At 39.6% G+C, this 22,248-nt stretch overlaps 1 protein-coding gene across 2 annotated transcripts in view; it reads right to left on the reverse strand.

Moving 5' to 3' along the window:
- Cdk8 (cyclin dependent kinase 8) overlaps positions 1-22,248 on the reverse strand; it is a 76,154-nt gene that overhangs the window by 36,479 nt on the left and 17,427 nt on the right. For both annotated transcript variants that reach the window (XM_052168710.1, XM_052168709.1), the window contains exons 2-4: positions 11,077-11,152; positions 3,896-4,006; positions 806-946 (exon numbers count right to left, since the gene is read on the reverse strand). In XM_052168710.1, the coding sequence (XP_052024670.1) occupies positions 806-946; positions 3,896-4,006; positions 11,077-11,152 (328 nt within the window). The remainder of the gene's footprint in view (positions 1-805; positions 947-3,895; positions 4,007-11,076; positions 11,153-22,248) is intronic.

Raw genomic sequence — 22,248 nt, forward strand, 5'->3', positions numbered from 1 at the left:
TAATGGCTGTGGAGGTGTGAAAAGGCCAGGACAAAATGACTTCTGTTCAATGTTCTTGACAAAACTACTTCAGGCTGTTGGAAGGCAGAGGCTGACTAGAATCACTACCTAAGACCAGAGACTGAATGAACCCCAGCACAGCAGCCCTGTGGCTGCACTTCAGTCTATGAGTTTGTTCCTATGTGGTCAGACATGGGCTTCCTGCCCTGTGCACATAATTGTTTAAAACAAAGTGCTGATCTAAGGCTGACTTCAGTTACCACCTTTACACAGAAAAGAACTAAAAAAGCACAATTTAGTTATGCAAAAAGAAAGCAATTAGGTAATTTAAGCCTATGAAGACTTAAGGAATAATAATGTTTTCTTTCTTTCTTTCTTTTTTTTTTTTTAAGCAAATAAGGGCTGGGAAACAGTTCAGTGAGTAAAGTCCTGCTGCACCACCCATGAGGATCTGACTTCCAACTCCCATTCAAAAGCTAGTGTGACTGTAACTCCACTGCAAGAAGTAATGGAGACAGTGGGTGCCCAGGGCTTCCCGGGACCAGAAGCAGGTCCAGTAAACAGGGAAGAAAGCAATAAAGCAGCTAGCTGACCACCACCTCCTGTAAGTGTACCCTCATGTCAGGATGCACCCTATCAATGGTACAAGGACAGTCCACACTGAGGCACACCCCACCCCACCCCACCCCACCCCACCCGAAGACCTGAAGGCCTACTTGCCTGTGGCTCAATTTTCTACAAACAACAGGAAAAGTACCCATTATAAACACATTTCCTGGTTGAACCCAGCTGTGGATCCACTCACCAAATCCCTGTGCAACACCCAGTTGGCATGAAGATAGTGAATCCCATCCAGGATCTGGTACAACAGTGACTTCACCATTCCCCGAGGTAACTGAACTGGCTTCTTGTTGGCTTTCGAAGCTCTGTGAAACTTAATTATATGCTGAAAGAAAATACCGTAAGAAACTTTACGAAGAGAGGAAGGCAATTTGAATACTGTCTTAACAGAAAAGGCAGTGCAGAGACACTGACCATACCTATACAGCAGGGTGAGCGGCATGCACAGTACGTGCATTCTAAGAACCGGAGGAAGGATCCATTTTTAAGGGATGTGATGGCATCTCAGAAAATGAAAGGCAGAGGAAGCAGGAGCTAAGGTGCTCCCCATTTTAAAATATAATTAAGGTTAATTATATCTGGGATACTACGAACCTGTTTAATCTGGCAGGAATTTCCAAGAACAAAACCATTCTTACAAGATTCAATAAAAAGGGGGAAAAACAAAATTCTGATCAGCCAACACAGCACAGGTGTGATAACAATTTCTGATAGCCACAGGTTTTAAAAAGCAGTCAGGGATAGGTTTCAGTAAAACATACCCAACATACATAAACTAAAGAAAGGATAACAAGTAGACAGCTCAAGCTGAATATGGATACAGTTAGAAGCATAAAGAACTCAGATAAGGAAAGAGCCTGCCTGGCACCCCGAAAAGCTTTCTCTGTATACATGACTAGGCAACCAGAGAGAAATAAAGTACACTTTTATAAACTTGGCAAATAAATGTACACAAAATGGTTTCTTCCCTCTAAGGCCAAGCTCTCCCATGAGCTTCTTTATTCTGTGGAACACCCTTACACGTCAGGAAAATCTCAGGTCAGCTATGCCTCTGACATCAGGACACTCATCTCTAGCAGAATACACAGAAGCCTTCGTTATTAAGCAATTCTTGCAGTTTAAAAAAACAAAAACCAAAAAGCATAATGGGAATAGAAATGCGATGCTTAACATTCAGATTAACATTTGATTTTCTACCTGATGTTATACAGAACAGCACACAGAAAAGGAAAAACTGGCAAGCTGTGAAGCTAGGAGCTATATTTCCTAAGGGGGAAAATGTAGCAAAAGTCTGGAGTGGGAAGGCAGACATATTCACTGATGCACGCCTGTCTATATTTAGACACCTTAAGTTTCTTGCCAGTCTTTTATCTCAGATATTATTTAATAATTTAGAGTATGTATTGCCTACCATAAAATATGATAACAATCAAGTCTGTGTCAGAAAGAAGAAAATCACTGGCTCTCCAAATGTAACAAGCACTGGTTTAAAGAGAGGGCATTAAAGAACTAAAAGCTTCAAGCTTCCCAGAGTCAAAACCAAAAAAAAGGAGGTAAGATAACTGAAGGTGAATTTCTTCAGGTCATACTTTAAATATTACAGTGACTTTTCTTTAAAAAAAAAAAGCATTTAAAAACTAAAATAAGTAGGTAAAACCCTGTAGGATAGGAATTTTTCGCCTACATATTCTTCATACTGCATGGTTATAAATCAAATACATAGTACACAGGTTATACATTTTACCAGTGCAAGTGATTTTCAACTGCTAATTATAACTTTTGCTGTCCTATGTCAGCCAGCCCACAAATAATATTCCAATTAAAAGGAAAAAGAGTTTTAAGTTTTAGGGAAATGAACTGTCCCTAAATGTTCTTAAAGTAATAAACTTAAGAAATGTCCCTAAATGAACTTAAAGTAATGTTAAGACTATTCATTTGCCTTCAGTAAAATTAGTGATAAAATGATAAAATTATAAATTACTTATACATATATGTAACATAGCTTATATGTAAAATTAAATACTATTCCCTAGCCTGTTGGAAGTCATACTGAATATAACAGAGAGCCCTATGTCCTGATGTTATATCCCATTCTGTGAGTGTAACTCACTGAATTTAATCAAGGTTAGTTGCATAGACACGGTGATAAAAAGGCAGATATTTTTATTTTGTCTACAAGATGCATTTACATTCTTATCAATACAGTATAAGCCTTTTACAATACTGGCTAAACCAGTAAACTGTAATCCCTCATTTGAGAAATCTTCAAATATACAATTTGGTCTATATGTATAAATGTCATAAGCCAGACAAACCTAAAAACAAACATGCAAGGAACACTGCAGTCTAATTCTACACTGATCTCATTCTATAGTATGGCTCTCATCAGTAGTGATTGTTTTTTCCTATGCAAAAGTATGCCAAGTCAAATCCTAAAACATTATTGCCAACAAAAATGGAATATATTACATTAAATATCAGTTATGAATAACTAAAATGATTAATAAGTTTCCCACACTTAGCTACACAAATTTTAACTGCTTCAGAACTAGGAGAGCTTCCTACCATCACAGAACAAGGCAGGGACAGTGATTAAAACTGGCAATCCTTTTATAGCATGCTCACCCCAGAAGTACTACTTCATTTTAAATTCCTTCACACTACCTAACAAAGGAATGGATGTCCTTTTAAAGCTTATAGTAGAAAAGGTCTCTTTTCCAAGTGAAAACTCTATTAGGAAACAATTTTCCATGGCTGGTCATAGTCCTCTTACTTCTTTACCATCTGTTACAAAGGTCAAAACAGCAGGGTCAAAAAGAAATACTGGCAGAATCTCTCCAGCCTAAAAACCCAAATTGCTTCAAATTTCAGAACTTTTTGAGAGCTAACATGATTCTACACAGTGAAACTTTGTTTCACATACAAGCTTATTATAAACACTATATAAAATTTCCTTCAGGCTGTATATATAAGGTAAATATGAAATCAAAACACAAGTGAGTTTCAAGTTCAGACATGAGGTCAGTCTCTAAGATGTCTCATTAAATAGATGCAAGTAAGTGCCTTCACATCTAAAAAATCAAAACTCTGAACCACTTCTGCTGCCTAGCATTTTAGAGAGATAACTCAACCGACTGACCAAAGCAAAAGCCTCCAGGTTGGCAATACACCGACTGTTACTCTAAGATAATTTCTAATGCAGTGGAAGCTAACTGTTTAGTTCCTCTCAAACCTGACTGAAAACAATGGCCTGTCTACCAGCAGTCCACCTTACCCAGAGGTCATGTTCAGCATAGTCAAAGAGAAGCCATACTTTCCGATCAGCATGAGACAGAAACACCTTCAGAAGAGAGATGACGTTTGGGTGCTTAAGCTCTCGAAGTAACTACAAAACAAAGGAAATCCATTCAAAATTTAACATAAAAATAATACTTAAAAAAACACATACATCAAATTAGGTGTGGTAGTGCACATATGTATACAAGGATATAACATGCCTGCTACCACCACGGCAGGCATTTCTATCTGGCTGCTAGGAAGTGAACAAAGGCCTCAGATTATGAATGTTCATTACTTGATGCCAGGAATCCACAGTCAGCTTGGGCAACAAAGCAGGGCTCCATCTCAGACACTTCCCACCCACCCACCCAGAACAGCTACAACTTAAAGGCAATGCAAGTCAATGCTTACTGATATTAAGCATTCAATAAACAACCACACAGTGTGATTGCTTCATGACAGAAAAACCTGCAGGGAAAACGACACTGAAAGGGGGGTAACAGTAAATCTGTCATTTGTTGCCTGACTTGGTTTTAACTTTTTATCAAAATTACAATTTTAGCTACTTTTAAATCCAAATTGGTGGCATTAAGTATTAATGTTGTTGAATAATCACTATTATTTAAAATTTTTTCAACATTCCAAATAGAAAATGTTATCACTGACCTAGCTCTAGGTAAACTCTACTACCTATCCCTAAGATTTTCTGTGATACACACCTAGCATAGGTGGGTTTTTATAACACCTTACCTTCCTCATGTGTGTTGATAGGTATGTACCTGCAATCCTAGTACTGAGGAGCTGGTAGGAGGAAGGACAACTCTGAGATGTCATCCCTGTGAATGTTTGATTTTTATGTGTATCTGCTAAATGTATAAGAAGTGCGAGCCAGATCCCCTGGAACTGGAGTTATAAATCACCTGATGTGGGTGCTGGTGATCAAACTCAGGTCCTCTAGAAGAGCATCGAGTACTTAACCACTGAACCATCTCCCCAACCCTTCCTCCCTTTCTCCCTCCCTCCCTCCCTCCCTCCCTTTTTCTCTTCCTGAGACAAGATCTCTCATTGGCCTGGAATTTACCACATAGGCCAGGCTGGCTGTTGAGCCCCAGGAATCCACCCATTCCTACATCCTTATAAGCACCAGCATGTACAACCATGCCTAGCTTTTCTATAGGTTCTAGGGATCAAAAGGGACCTTGAAAGCTCTTTTCTTACCCAGCCTCACATGTATCCTTTTATATCTGGCCCATTCACTGGAACTATCTTCAAGGTCCACCCACATTGTAGCATTTTTATAGGTAAGAGCATTCCACTGTATACTGAGACTCCTCAGTCCACAATAGATTTACATTCTGATAAAGCCATCCTAAGTTTAAAACACCATCACCAAAACTACATTTATTAAGACAGACATGGCATTTACATTTGTATTGCCAAATGGATCCCAGGAATTAAATTGGCCTATAATAGAACTTATTTCTTTTTTATTTTTAAAGAACTGGTTAATCTTCACAAAACAAAAATTATAAATGCTACCATACCAACTTTATTCACAGAAACCACTTGTTTTTCCAATTTTAACAGTGGGGGAAATTTTCTAAATTTTACAAATATATATCTACTTCAAATATATTATTCACCATAAACATGTTTTACCAAAATTGTCATACTTAACTTAAACTTATACAAAAAATATAATAATATTTTAAAACATACAATGTCAATATATGCCACTCAGAAATGAAGAGGAAACCAAATAGAAAACTACTTATATTTCAAAACATAGTGTTTTCTTAAAGAATTATAACTTTGTGGGGTGCATGTGTGTGGGGTCATCCTCAGGTACGCTGCCTACCTCACCTCCTTTTGAGACTGATCTCACAGGCTTGCTGCTCACTAACTATGCTAGGCTGGACAGCTGACAAGACCAAGTACATTAAATATTAATGTTGTTGAATAATCACTCTTGTCTTCACAAGCTTACCCTGCCACAGCACTGCAGCCATTTCTACTTGGATTCTAAGGGCTGAGCAAAAGTCTTTATGACTGGGAGGCAAGTATTTTACTAATTAAATCATCTTTCCAACTCCGAAACTGTACTTTAACAATTCCTAAAAGCAAAAACAACTTCTAAATGCATACCTTACGTATGGTGATAGTTAAACTGAACCTTAATTATGGCAAAATTATTTCCAAAAAATATTTAATCTGAAGAATCTTTCTTCAACTTCAACCTTTTTCAATCTTAGAAAAAGATGAAAACAGATGCTGAAGTTGGAGAAGTGTCTTGTGAAAGCAGACAAACCATGGAACCTACACCTTCTATCACACTCTCAGGAATATTGGTGGGCAGCTGATACCCACTGCACAGTTGGGCAGATCCCTAAACTAAAGGGATTCCAACCCACAGAAAATTTTGGAGAGGAATGTGACAAACACAAGATGAGAGCGTCATGATGTCCTGGCTTTGAAGAACCCCCAAGGTTATCCCCTCCCCTTTTATAAATGTTTCCTGAAGAATGACTGCAGGAGATCTAGGCCATGCTGGTGTATGTCAGCCTAGTCTGCTGCAATACATCACAACGAGCAACAGGAGTCCTAAGATTTTTATCTGTAATAAATATTATAAATATTATTAAAGAACCAAACAAGCCAGGCGGTGGTGGTGCACGCCTGTAATCCCAGCACTCTGGGAGGCAGAGGCAGGCAGATTTCTGAGTTCGAGGCCAGCTTGGTCTACAGAGTGAGTTCCAGGACAGCCAGGGCTATACAGAGAAACCCTGTCTCGAAAAACCCAAATCCAAAAAAACAAACAAAAAAACCCAAAACAAACAAACAACAACAACAACAAAAAAAAAAAGAAAGTAAAACACAGGTTAGAGGGAAATTATAATTGTAAATACTTATAGTAGGAAAGAATAGCTTCCAAGGCAATGAACCAAGGTTCCACTTAGCAAAATGGAGAAACACAAGCCCAAAGCAGAAAAGAGGTAAGAGGAGGAGTGGAGGAAGCCAACACTCATGAGTTAGCAGCAGCAGAAGGCACTAATGAGAAGCAGCAGGGGACTGGGTGAACAGTTTTACACACTAAGAAACTCAACAACTTAGCTAAAATGGACAAATTTCATGAAATATGTCAAGCGAAAGCATACTATCTAAAGAACTCTATTAAGGAAATACACTGGTGGGTGAATTCTACTAAATGCTTAAGGAAAAATATCAATTATGTGCTAATATCAGATAATACAGGATGGAAAAATAAAGGTTTTACTTTATAAGTTATAGCAATCTCAGATTCATAACCTCACAGAAACACAGATGTAAAAATCCTTAATGATGTCAGTCAAAACCATCAATGTATAAGCAAAGCAAATGCAGACTATATCAGCAATGTAAGCAACAAACTCCAGGAAATTAATGCACCTGATCAACTTAACCAAAGAAAACAATATGGCCATGTAAGTATACATAGAAGAAAATGTGTGATGAAACAGAATGATAATAAGAAATTCTTCTGAGAACTTGTTTTAAAAAGAACTTTAAACTTCCTAGGCTAACTGATGGCAGCCATATAGAGTCCAGAGCTAACATCACACCTAAGGTAAGCCACCTCCTCATCCCCTCTCCCCGTGCTGTGTGCTAGCCTAGCCTGTGCTTCTGGACAGGAAAGGACAAACCAAAGCATAAAGATGGAAGGAAGTACAACTGTTCCACTGGAAAGCCTGAAGGAACCACCAAAAACACCTCGGAACTGAGACAGGTCTAGGGATATACAATATAAATTATAATGAAGAAAAGTAATTCTATTTTAGAATATAGCAGAAAAAAAAATCCCTGAAAGTTGAAATTTAAAATAACCATTTCAATATGAAAAACATGATTCATGTTTTTAAAATTCATTCATGAATGATAAAATTAACAGAGATAAAGCAGTCTTTACACTAATGTCTATTAAAATTAAAATATTGAAAAAATCTTATAAAATAAAAAGTATGCCTTTCCATTAACTTCAAAGTCACAATACTACAATATCAATTTTCTCTATCAATTTATGATTTATTGATCCAAGTCATAATTCTAGAAGGCACCCTTTAGAAATTAAAATTACTAGCTAACCAACCAACCAAACAACCCCACAGAATACCACAAAGGACCTTAAATAGCCCAAATAATCTCAACAACAGGTAAAGCTAGTAGCTTTACTCTACATGACACTGAGGCTGTAAATCTGGTATTAGTGGCAGACTAGATAACGTCAGTGGTGCAGATACACTCTAGAGACAGACCTATGCTTACACAGTTCTTGAACCTGGGAACTAATAAAGATTTCTTTATCCAAACAGAGAAAACAGCCATAAAAGGAAAAAGTTGTAAATGTATTGCATTAAACTAAAAATCCCTGTACAAGTTAAAATGTAGAATACTGTGACAGATAGGTTAACCAAACACTTTGCAATTTATTTGTGTGTAAATGCATTTATAGTTACTGAGATATCTGTAAAGGCAAGCACCCTTGATCCAAAATCCAATTAATCTACAAAAGCATTTTGTGGCCATTTTAAGTTCATTAAGTTGTATAGACTTTGGATCTGGTTAATTTTAATGTAATGTTTTTATTTAATTGCAAGTGTATTTTTAAAAAGTAATAAATGCATGGCCATGAGATCGTTCAGTACATTAAAGGCACGTATTGCCCACCTGAATGTGATCCCTGGGTCCCACCCAGGAGGAGAGAAGCCATTCCTACCAGCTATCCTATGACTGACCATGATCATGCCATGGAACAAATAAATAGTTCTGGTGAACTACAAATGCCGAATCCAAAGATATTTCACATTTGGTTCCCTTGGAACCAAAACCAGAACAAAAAAAGACCCAAACATTATCAGCACTCTAAAAGCTCCCTGTGTCCCTTCCAGTCACTTGATCCCACCAACAGTCCTAAGTAGCCTGACTTCTAACATCACAAAGCAAGGTTTAATGAAGTTCAGTTTCAGACCGACCTGTATATGTAGAATAGAATTTGGTGAACCATCCCTGATGTATAAAAACCCTATCTCAGACGTCAAGAGTGGAAGGCTAGTTAACTGAGATGCATCTCACATGCAAATGGAAGCTTAGAAGCCAGCATCTGCTAGAGTGGCTAAACAAAGGGATCCAGATGCTTTACTGCTCTGTCAGCTGAGTCTCCAAACCCCACATGATCCACTTGCTGACTGCCCTGGGAACTGGCAGGAGATCTGTTTTGGTCTTCCCTGAACTCCTTCACTGTTCCATGTCCATGTCACCTGTCTTGTTCTCTCAGAGGTTCTCAGAGCCACATCACCATGAAGGCCATTTATGGAGACACTTGCCTCTGCCCTGTGAGTCAAGTTAGCTTAAAGTGCCTCTGTCCTTCCACAGTTAGGTACTAACTAGGCAAAGGCTTGTTTGGTACCTGGAGCTTGTATATAGTTTCTGGCATTCTAGGTCTCTTGTTGGCTTGCTGAGGTGTCCCAGGGGTCGGTGGTCACTTGGGGGCCCCTTTGTGCTCCATAGTGATGCGGTATCTGTATATTTTTGGAAAAAGACCTTTTGTCTGGTCTGGTCTCCACCATCATCCACTGCCATCCATAGCAGCAGGACATAGGGGAAAGATTAACCAAAACTGAGAACGTTATTTAAAAATCCATATAAAAACCTCTAGTTTTTAGCTTTATTAAAGAGTATAATTAAAAGTTATTAGCATTTGCTCACAACCTTTGGACTCTGGATAAGCAATAAGGTCAAATTAAATAGTCCCAAATCAATTTCTATGTTTACTAATGTAAATTTCAATGTCTCACTTTCATGATATTCAGATGTATTTCTTAAAATATATAATTGTGTGCAAATTAGATTGGCATCTGTAATAAAATACCATTCATGAATATGTGTGAGTGTGAGAGTGTGAGTGTGTGTTGAGTGTGTGTAATTATTAAAACTCAATCTAATGGATCAAGGCCTATTGAGTGGATTCTTCCCAGTGCCAGATATGGCAGCCCATCCAAAATTATACCAGTCACTGCCATTGCTCTGGGTTGCTGAAGAGAACTGAATGGCTGGGTCCATGGAAGTGGTTCTTCCACATGTCTTTCATCGCTTGCCAACTCTCTACCCAACAAACAAGCATTCTTTCCTTTTCCAATATTATCTCTATCATGACACTGGGTTTACTCATTTGTACTATTAAGATTCATGAGTCTCTTTTACCAGTAGTATAAAAATACTCAAACTTGTGAATCTTCATTTTTCCTACTTTAATGTCCTGTCAACAAATGGCTGACCTTTGAAGGTACATTAGCGTGACTTTGGTAAATGAGTGAAATTATTTAAATTAGTACTTCTAGAGTATAAAAGCCACATTTCCATCTGGACAAGAAGACTGAAGCAGTAACATAGGCAGAGACTGTGGCACACACCCTTCAAGGTCTGATTACAGAGTCAGGAAACATAAATGTGAACCACTTTTTTTTCCTAATTGTGTGTGTAAAGGTCAGAGGACACTAGTAGGAGTTGGTCTTCTCATTCTAGTGCACAGGTCTGGGGACTGAACTCAGGTCACGCCTCTCGGCAGCAGCACCTTTTCCTATAGAGCCATCCCAACAGCCCAGAGCCATAGCTTTATAAAAGTATAAACTCAAGTCAATCAAGGACACAATGTTTAGTTTATGCATAATTACTAACAATGTATTAACATGAGAATACTTCCTTTGGAGTAAGGAGATTCTAGTTACAATATGGAAAGCTGTGCTTCCAAAGAAAAATGAACAAAATGGTGATAACAGAATCCCAGCAGATCCCAATAGATCAAACAGAATCCGATTTTTTAACTGGTATACATAAAGACACAAATTCCAGCCAAATAGAACTGTTAAGTTTATATAATAGCTGATATTCATTACCAAGAATTAGCAAGAATGAAATGACAACAGGAGTTCTAAGAATTAGCTATATTTACCCCAAATAAATAAATGTATACTCTGCAACTACAAGACACCTTCACTTCTCCTTCTTAAAAACTGCATTTTCTGGAAATACTTAGAATGAAAAATATTTATCAGCTTTCAATTCATATGATGGCAAATACAGCAGAGAACTACACGATGGACACTCGACATCAGCTGATGTGGTAACAACAAGAGCTTCACTTACTGCTATCTCTCTGCAGGCCGACATAGAAATTCCAGTTCCTTCTATTTGTTTTAAAGCGTAGTCTTTATCGTCCTTCCTGTAAAAACAGTTATTTGAATATACAGGTTACTCTATGTTTGCATGCACTTTAAAAAAATACTATGTAAAAATGAAACTTTGTGTTTAAAGCTGTTGTCAGTCAGGAAAATTATCAAATGCCCAGGGAGGTATCACCACTAGAATGTACCCACCAACAGAATGTGCAGCTTATCCAGGACTCCAATTAGTTGTGGAGGACAGGGTCAGGCATCCTGCTCTAGATGGCTAGGGACAAGTTTCCTTCTGAAATAAAGCTTGGTTTCTGTGCTGGCTAGTCTTTTTATTCATTTATTTATTCATTTTTGGTTTTTTGGATTTGGTTTTTCCAGACAGGGCTTCTCTGTGTAGCCCTGGCTGTCCTGGAACTCACTCTGTAGACCAGGCTGGCCTCGAATTCAGAAATCCACCTGCCTCTGCCTCCCAAGTGCTGGGATTACAGGCGTGCGCCACTACCGCCCGGCTTGTGCTGGCTAGTCTTATATCAACTTGACACACAAACTAGAGTTATCTAAAAAGAGGGAACCTTAACTGAGAAAATGCCTCCATAAGACCGGGCTGTAAGGCATTTTCTTAATTAATGACTGATGGGGGGAGAGTTCTATAAGAACCCATCATGGGTGGTCCTGAGTTCTGTAAGAAAGCAGGCTGAGCAAGTCATGGGAAGTAAGCCAGGAAGCAGTACCCCTCTGCATCAGCTTCTGCCTCCAGATTCCTGCCCTGTTTTGAGTTCTTGTCCTCACTTCCTCATATGATGAACAGCAATATGAAATGCAAGCCAAATAAACCCTTTCCTTCCCAACTTGCTTTTTGGTCATGGTGTTTCTCCCCCCCCCCCCAACAATGGAAACCCTAGCTAAGAGTTTCTAAAACCAGTTTAGATGTCGATGCCTCAAAGAAGTTCAGATACATCACTAAAGTACAAAATTGTTGTCATTTTAAAACAACACACTGTTAATCATACTCTGATAATAGCCTTGGTCACACTCAAATACCTTCCAGAGTCATTCTCTTAGCACCTGTCTCTAAGTTTTATATATTATCAAGAACTGTGCTAAAAACTGGAGATATACCAGCACTCTATCTCTTACATAGCTTCATGTCTTTTTTTTAAAAAAAGATTTATTTTATTTATATGAGTACACTATAGCTGTTTCCAGACATACCAGAAGAGGGCATCAGATCTCTTTACAGATGTTTGTGAGCCACCATGTGATCGCTGGGATTTGAATTCAGGACCTTTGGAAGAGCAGTCAGTGCTCTTAACCACTAAGCCATCTCTCCAGCCCCAGAGCTTCATGTCTTAAGTAACCAATCTGCCATAACACAATGCAAGTGCTAGAACAGGTCAAGTATAAACCAGAGGCGTAATTCAGGGGCTACTCTGACAGAAGACCCAATCGAAGAGTAGCAAGGAGAATGGCTCAGGGCTTGGGGACTCTGATACCCTTTATTTTCCTGGATACTACTGAGGATCCTGAAGATCAAGAAACAGAATAGTTGAGGAATATCCCACTTTGATCACTTTCATGATTTCTATTAAACTCGAGACAAGCTCACAGCATAACAGGAAATCCAGAGTCAGTGAGGGCTGGCTGACTCAACCCTTGTAAAAATCAGTTAAGATCACTTAATGGTTCATTCTTTCAGGTTATTATTAAAACTCTCGTTGCTTTACTCTTTTCTTTTACAACATATTTATACCAAATCCTCAGGTAAACAAATCTCAATTATTCAACAATGACACTATTTCCCATAGGGAATCAGCTTTATGATAAAGGATTTTACAACACACTTCATAGCAAAAGCTCCACAGGTCTCATCATATAAGGAAGATATTAAGGATGACTGTACTTTAATATTACTTCATTATTTTCTGTGACGTAATTAAAGCCAAGAATACAGCATTCTACACATAACCAAAATCCTGACTGGAAATTGCCCTCCTTCCCTCAAAACTACCAGCAGAGCCTCCTTTCTGGGAAAAATCAGGGTAAGCCACTGATAGTCTTATTAGTCTAACAGCCATATACCTACACCGTGTTCATCATAAACAGCAGGGAGGTGCTTGACAGAGATACTTGGAAAGATAGTAGGACAAACAGTATTCTGGATAAGATAAAACAAAGTAGGGGGAAAACTACCCACAATTCCTCATTTCACCATCCTCACAAACTTAACTAAGTGTGCTGGCTGGTTTTGTGTGTCAACTTGACACAGGCTGGAGGTATCAGAGAAAGAAGCTTCAGTTGGTCAAGTGCCTCCATGAGATCCAGCTGTGGGACATTTTCTCAATTAGTGATCAAGGGGGAAGGGCCTAGCCCCTTGTGGGTGGTGCCATCCCTGGGCTGGTAGTCTTGGGTTCTATAAGAAAGCAAACTGAGCAAGCCAGGGGAAGGAAGCCAGTAAGAAACATCCCTCCATGGCCTCTGCATCAGCTCCTGCTTCCTGACCTGCTTGAGTTCCAGTCCTAACCTCCTTTGGTGATAAACAGCAGTCTGGAAATGTAAGCTCAATAAACCCTTTCCTCCCCAACCTGCTTCGTGGTCATGATGTTTGTGCAGGAATAGAAACCCTGACCAAGACAGTAAGTCTTTCATATTTTGTGACATGTGTCCTGGGAACACAGGCTCATGTTACCAACTCCAAATCAGTTCCATAAAGTTTTACATAACAAAATAAATCATAAATCAGGATTAACATACATTAGTGGAGACATCAGGCAAAGCTGGGGAATCTAAGCTACAGACACCTGATGCTGTCTGAAAGCGTTCTTAGGTTGGTCGAAGTCAGGGATCTGTGAGGTTATATACAGAGCTGGGCTGTAAAAGGCCTAAGATAACTCCCTGCAACCGCTCCACACCACTAAAGTTCTCATCAAGTCAGTAGTTGTAGTTGCAGCTTCTTCTCTGCAACTTTGTCCTGAAGGGGAAAGATCTACAGATGACTGCAGATTTGTTAAGACCAAATCCAAACACCTGCTCAGAGTTCTGGAAGCAAAAGTTCACAGGAAAACTATACAGACAATAGAAGGGGGATGAGAGACAGACACAGGATCTCACAGCTGTAAACTGACTGCATCTCTGCCTCTACATCCCCCCCCCCCTTGTCCTGGAGATTCCAAGCCAAACACTTTTGCTTATGTTTGTGGAGACAGGCCTTACTGTTTTTCATGCTATACTAGAACTCACTGTGGAGTACAGACTGGCCTCAAACTTAATCCTCCTGTCCTGACCCTAACGTACTGAGATTACAGGCTACACGCCACCACCTGTGACCTGCACACCTTATACTAGCTTTCCCCCTCTCCTGAAGGCTGAAGGTTGCAGGTATGCTCCCGATTAGGTTCTTTGATGAGCTCTCCCTTGGGGAAATGAGCAGTTCCTCAGGTCCCCTGTCCTGAGGTTTCCCTCAAGCACCCTCCATGTTTTCAGCAAATCCTAGAGCAGATCCATTCTCCTGGCTTCTACTCTAGTGAACCATCAAATGACAATGTCAGAAAATCTGGTAAGTGAACCCTCACTCTGCACCTTCCTATCTTGGCTCAGAGAAGACACGGGGCAATCTGAGGAGGTATACACCCAGCATTGTAACTAAGAGCAAAGACTCACCAACTATCTGAAGCTAATGTAACTTTAAGTTTTTCAAAACCTATCTTTAATGATGGTTCTTAAATGTTTTAACCTCCCTTTTAACCTACCACCCACCAGAGATAGTGGGAAAGAAAAGATACAGGGGAAGTTGACCTGTTTAGAAAGGTTCTTTGGAGCAAACTACGCTGTCTGGAAATCAGCAGTTCAGTTCACAGGTAAGCAACGGCAGCTCAATCCACTCACAAACACTTCACGGATGCACCAGCAGTACAGACCAGTAGGGTTGGGACAGTATTACGAATCAGCAGCCTAGGCACAAGTCAGCAGGAAGAACACCAGAAGTTCCAGGCAGTGCCTCTCTCAGGGAAGCAAAGATCAGCGAAGATGAGAGACCTACAAACATTGCACAGCAAGCACTGTAAGCGAGCCTAGCTCATCAGCCTCCATCACTGTCTGTAAGTCCTACTTAGACCCTCCAAACAGCACCTGCCCTCCATATCAATCTGCCAATCACCTCAAGTTCGCAAAAGCAACAAGAAACTGCAGCACATCTCTAGAAGTTTGTTGGGTGTGTTTCTCTCTATAGAATCCTGACAAATGCAGCTCAACCATGCAATGTAAGGTGGACCAATACATATGTGTTGTTAGCAAAGAATCCATAATGTGTCCTTTCACATGCTTGCTTTAGCAGAACATCCTCTCTCCTCTGTTTGCTTCAGTGAAACATTCCTTTATGAGTCTGCCTTAGTCCTTCATCTGTGTCCACTTCAAGAAAACACTTCTTCACGTGTTTGCCTAAGCAAAAGACCATCCAACTGACTTTCCAAAGAACCCTAAAGTTTCTACTTTAGGCAGAAGGTTGCCATTGTCCCATAATGGGTGGGTATTAAAGGGCTTAACCAAGTTCCTGGTACCCAAGTTTCTTTCCCGGGAACAGATCTTTTCCTATTTAAAAATGAGGATTTAGCAGCTTCTTTCTTTGAATTTATCTAATTATAAAACTCTCCAGCTACTTATACATGAGATCCAACCTTTGTAAAAGTTTTGACATTACTTCATGGGAATCAGATCAAAAGTCTCACAACACAGAGACCAATAGCTACTATCCATTTCTTCTGAGACAGAATACACCCAACTAATGTGGCTTCTATTGACTTGATTTCAAGGTCTTTTTAAAATTATATTTTTACTTATGTGCATGTATGAGTATATGCTACATGAGTGCAGGTGCCAGCAAACCAGAAAAAAGGTATCAGATCCCCGGAGGTGGAGTTACAGGCGGTTTTAAGCTGATTGATGTGGATTCTGGAAAATGGTCCTCTGGAAGATCAGGAAACATTCTTAACCACTAAGGTATCTCATCTCTGAACCTGGTTTAAAGGCCATTCATACTGTACAATCTTTCATTTATACTGTACAGTGTTTCTCACTGCAGAAAACACACCGAGCAAGGAAGCCTCCCTTATATAATATCCTATGACTATAACATGTCATGGGACAGAAACATGACGGTTAGTCTCCCATCAACTTGCCACAAATGAGCATGCTGAGTAGCCGCTGTCCTGACTGCTTGACTGACCTATCCTTGCACACATAGAGAAGGGCCATGACAGAACAAAGAAAAGTTGCCCTTTTCAAGCCTGGCCCTCTCTGCCATAGAGTTGATTTACCCTGTTGCTGCTGCCACTACCTCCACTGATTTCAGAACTAGCATTTTCAGGCTTCTGTTATTGACTAAAGACCCACAGCTCACTAGGACATTTCTGGGGCTAGACTGTAACTGCTAAAGCATGCCAGCTTTGTGGCATGAGCCAACTACTGGGTTGTCAGCATTCCCAGTGAGACACCCTTCCTAATGCTGAGGCCCTTTAATACGGTTCCTCATGTTGTGGTGACCCCCAACTATAAAATTATTTTCGTCGATATTTCATATCTGTAGCTTTGCTACTTATCTGAATCATAATGTTTTGCCAATGGTCTTAGGCCACCTGTGAATAAGTCATTTGACGCCCTACCCACCCCACTCAAATGTTGAGAACTCCTGCTCTAGAGAATGTTAATGCAGCATACTAGTGTTCAGGAGCTAAATTTAGTCCATGACCCATTAATATACTGTCCACAAGCTATGTAGGTTTTTATATTTATAAACAGTGGCCTAAAATATATCCACCTATTCACGCCACATCCCTCAAAAGAGAGACTGCATGTGACCCATCAAATCTAAATGTTTACTTTCTGGCTTTCCTCAGGGAAAGTTTGTTGATCTCTGCTACTCTTCTACTTCCTAAAAAGGGAGAAACTAGTACTGATAAACTATGCCCTATATAGACATCACAAACACTAGGAAATTCAGAGTTGGTTGGTGATGGGTCATAATTTAAAAATTAAGTAAGAGAGCCAAGTCTATAGCTCCCTGGCAAAGCACTTGTCTAGGACAGCCCAGAGTCCCTCCCCCAGCATTACAAAACCCAGCTTCTGGTGATCTCAGGATGGGTTCTTTGTGGTACCAGTGGTTAAGGAGTTGAATTGGGAAATGCATTAAAAGTATATATTCTGGTATGGAGAGACTGATAAATGACCTCATCTATCAATATTACTAAGGAAGCTTTTTATTAAAACTGCTGAGCATGTAAAGGTCACCGCCTCATTTCTCACAGTATAATCCATGATTAAGATAATAAAGGTCACTCAGACAAGACTCCAAATGTCAAGGTTTTCCCCAAGACTATCTAATACTTTCATATAACTATTCCCCACCACCACCACTACCCCACTACCCTGTGTGTTTTTAGTGTGTCCTGGCTACTGTTTTCTTTGTTCTTCTGTTAGACTTAAGTCTTTCACTGCTTGAAATCTACAGCTCAAACAGGAAGTTGTAAAAGATAAATATAAAAAACCTACTAACCTACAGGCTGGGGATGTGAGGATGTAAGAACAGAACCTGAGTCTGGGCAGAACTAAGACTGGCCTATGTGTTGTAGTGAGAGCTTGTCTAATCAAAAGAGAGGGGAAGGAGAAGAAGCCCTTATCCAGTTTTGTGTTCTCAGCCTGAAAGGTACTCCTACCCACTCATTTTGCACCAACCAATATTCAAGAAAAGTGGAAAGAGTAGGGAGAATTCCAAGACTACTCTTAGTAAAGACTGAAGAGGGCCTTGAAGCACTGCAGCCTAGAGCAAGACTTGCTGAGACTTAGTCATACCCAACAGTCACTTAGTATACACCAGCCACATTAGGAATGTTATCTTCAATTATAGATCAAATGTTAAAGCAAGAAGGCCTGGCCAGCCAGTGGTGGTGCACGCCTGTAATCCCAGCACTCTGGGAGGCAGAAGCAGGCGGATTTCTGAGTTCGAGGCTAGCCTGGTCTACAGAGTGAGTTCCAGGACAGCCAGGGCTACACAGAGAAACCCTGTCTCAAAAAAACCAAATCCAAAAAAACCTTAAAAAAAAAAAAAAGAAGGCATGCTGTTAGGCTAATGCCTGTTATCACTAGTATGACTCTGTTCTGTGTTCTGCAGTAAAATATTGGAGCCTGGAGAACTTGAGAACTTGATGAGCAAAGTTTTGCTTTAACACACAGTTCCAGAGGACCAGAGGATAAGTTTATTTAGTTCACACTTCTGAGCTTCAAGGATTTACAACTGGTCATGCCTTCTGGTGGGCAGTCTTTGAGACAACACAAAACTTTACAGGAAAGAAGTTGTCTTTGTGTTCTAAGCTCTTTCCCTTGTCTGACAAGCCACCCGCATTCCTGTGGTGGTGATTTAGTCCCAAGGTCCTATATCTTAAACATACTCAGGTGAGTTTCCACCTTTTTACAACCTCACACAATTCACCACCAGGATCTTGGGGATGATTTCAAAGCATACACAGGCCACAGAGCACACATTTTCCTTTTGGGGCTCCTAGAGGCTTTTGTAATAATCTCATTTTCCATGGAGCCAAACCCAACTGTAAAGTGCTTTTATAAATGGCAATCTCTGTTGGTGGTCATGGAAAAGGTGATTCTTATCTTCATCAAGGCAGCATTCATGGCTCCTTTGGGGGAGGCAGTTTGTAACTTAATTCACAAACACAGACTGAGACTGGAGAATAATGGGTATATCTCTAGAGGTGATTCTTACTCTTCCTATAGTTCCTACTACTCTACACTTCACTGCCATGAAGGTCTGGAACCTCAAACTAAACAAATTGTTCTTCCCTTAAGATGCTTTTGCCAATGTCTTTTATTAAAGCAACAGAAAAGTAATACAATGTATTTATGTTACCTATACATACTTATGTTTTTATATTATGTATGATACCAATGTGGATTATAAGTACACACATAAACTTAAATTGTTAAAAGTAGCCCAAATGACTTAGAGACAACAGTAGAACTGGGGTTTGAGGGGAAAGCCCTGAAGTCCATCTGAAAATAAAGAGACAGAGACTTTAGATTTAACTTAAAACTACTAAAGAAGAGAGAGATATACTATTAAGCAGGCTTGGCCAAGGTGTGGTCTCTTTTTATCATTTTCTCAGTTCAGTTGCACAAGATGGTCCAAACAAGTCCCCACTGTCAGAGGGGACTGGTTCCACAGGAAATGAGCATTCCTGCAAGGGGCAACCTCTGTCCTCATGGATAAATATGCAAGTGGATACTGGTGGTTGTATGTAAACCATTTTTTGGCATAGATTGAAATCCAAGATACTAGGTCCATTAATGTATAGAGTAAGAATGACATGACAGTGGTTTTCATTTGCCTCAAGAGGCAACTATTTATCAAGCTTTTACACTTTCCCAATTTGCTTCAAATGTCAAATGGCCGTCGACTGGTGCACCCCGAGCTCTCCGACCACTTCTGCAGGTATAAGACTGGCTCTGTTGGTCACCGCTCACGTTGTCAGCTTCTGATGCTGCCACAGTGCTCTTCATCTTCAGGGACTCCTCTCCTCTGTGAAACATCTTCACCCAGCCCCGCACTGTGCTGCCTCAGCGTTCCTGGGTCAGAGGAGTTGCTGATGTTGACAGCTGTCTCTGCTGCTTTACAACCCATTTTAAACTCAAATAAGAAAATAGTTGAATTTGCTTTTTGTCTAATGTCAGGACCATAGGATGAAAGAAATATAAACACTGAACAAGTCATTAGCAAAACAACAAAGAAAGGTACATTCAACTGATGCATAAAATAATCACATTTATTAAGAATTTATTCTAGCCGGGTCATGGTGGCGCAAGCCTGTAATCCCAGCACTCTGGGAGGCAGAGGCAGACGGATGTCAGAGTTCAAGGCCAGCCTGGTCTACAGAGTGAGTTCCAGGACAGCCAGGACTATACAGAGAAACACTGTCTGGAAAAAAACAAATCAAAAAAAAAAAAAAGTTCTAGAAACAAATAATAAATTCAATACAAGCCACCAAGGTAAGCATCCTGACTATCATGAGCTGAGGGCTGGGACTCAGCATCTGTACACCCAAGTCCACAGAGGCAGCACTCACAAAAGTAGAGAAGAAAACCAAGGATCCCTCAATGAATGAAAGAGTGAACAAAATGTAGCATACACTATCCTAAGAAGGGCCTCAAAGCCAGGAAGAAACTAACCAAAACACCACACCATGTACTGTTTAGGTGAAGTTGTCCAGAATAAGCAATTCCAAGAACAGACAGTAGACTGAGGGTCACCTAGCTCTAGGATTAGAGGAAATAGAATTAACTGAGTCCAGTGTTTCCTTCTTTGGAGCAGAGGGGAGGGGAAGGGGCAAAACACTCTAAAATTAGATCGCAGTAATAGCTGTAGTTTGATAACTACATGAAGAGGCAACAAACTTTACATTTTTAGGGGTACTATTGAATTAAGTCTCAACGAAACCCTAGAGAAGCTTTATAGCTGTATAGCTTCTGCAGCATTCTGCAGGCTATACTTTCTCCATCAAAGTAACTAGGATTTGGCTACTTAGTACAACATGACAAAACCAAAACTGTGTTTTACATCTTAAAGGACCAGTATATATCTTCAACAAAATTATAGAAGAAAACTTCCCTAACCTAAAGAAAGAAATGCCCATGAACAAGACCCAACATTTTACTGTATACAAGAAACCTACCTCAGTGACAAAGACAGTCACTACTTCAGAGTCAAAGGTTGGAAAACAATTTTCCAAACAAATGGTCCCAAGAAACAGGCTGGAGTGGCCATTCTTACACTGGATAAAATTGACTTTCAAATAAAAGTTGTCAAAAAAGATTAGGGGGAACATTTCATACTGGTCAAAGTAGACCAAAAGTCTACCAAGATGAACTCTCAATTCTGAACATCTATGCTCCGAATGCAAGGGCACCCACATTTATAAAAGAAACTTTACTAAAGCTCAAAGCACACATTGCACCCCACACAATAATAGTGAGAGACTTCAACACCCCACTCTCAACAATGGACAAATCATGGTAACAGAAACTAAACAGAGACACAGTGAAACTAACTGAAGTTATTGACAAAATGGATCTAACAGATATTTATACAACATTCCATCCTAAAACAATAGAATATACCTTCTCAGCACCTCATGGTTCCTTCTCCAAAACTGACCATATAATTGGTCACAAAACAGGCCTCAACAGATACAGAAATATTGAAATTATTCCATGAACCTTATCAGATCACCAGGGCCTAAGGCTGGTCTTAAGTTAAAACAAAAACAATGGAAAACACACAAACACGTGGATATAGAACAATGCTCTTCTCAATGATAGCTTGGTCAAGGAAGAAATAAAGAAATTAAAGACATTTTAGAATTTAATGAAAATGAAGACACATCATACCAAAACTTATGGGACACAATTAAAGCAGTGCTAAGAGGAAAACTGATAGCTCTAAGTGCCTCCAAAAAGAAAATGGAGAGAGTTTACACTGGCAGCTTGACAGTGCACCTGAAAGCTCTAGAACAAAAAGAAGCAAATACACCCAAGAGGAGCAGATGGCAAGAAATAATCAAACTCAGGGCTGAAATCAACCAAATAGAAACAAAAAGAACTATACAAAGAATCAACAAAAACAGGAGCTGGTTCTTTGAGAAAATCAACAAGATAGATAAACCCTTGGCAAGACTAACCAGAGGGTACAAAGGCACTACCCAAATTAATGAAATCAGAAATGAAAAGGGAGACATAACAATAGAAACTGGAAATTCAAAAAAATCATCAGGTCCTACTACAAGTGCTTATACTCAACAAAATTTGAAAATCTGGACAAAATGGACAACTTTCTAGATACATATCAGGTGTCAACGTTAAAACAGGATCGGTAAATCATCGAAATAGTCCATTAAGTCCTGAGGAAATAGAAGCAGTTGTTAATAGTCTCCCATCAAAAAGAAGCCCAGGATCAGATGGGTTTAGTGGGGAATTCCAGCAGATCTTCAAAGAAGAGCTAATACCAACACTCTTCAAACTATTCCATGAACTAGAACCTCAAGGAACACTACCCAACTCATTCTATGAAGCCACAATAATGCTTATACCT

The sequence above is a fragment of the Apodemus sylvaticus genome, chromosome 22 (assembly GCF_947179515.1).
Source record: "Apodemus sylvaticus chromosome 22, mApoSyl1.1, whole genome shotgun sequence".
Classification (NCBI taxonomy): Eukaryota; Metazoa; Chordata; class Mammalia; order Rodentia; family Muridae; genus Apodemus; species Apodemus sylvaticus.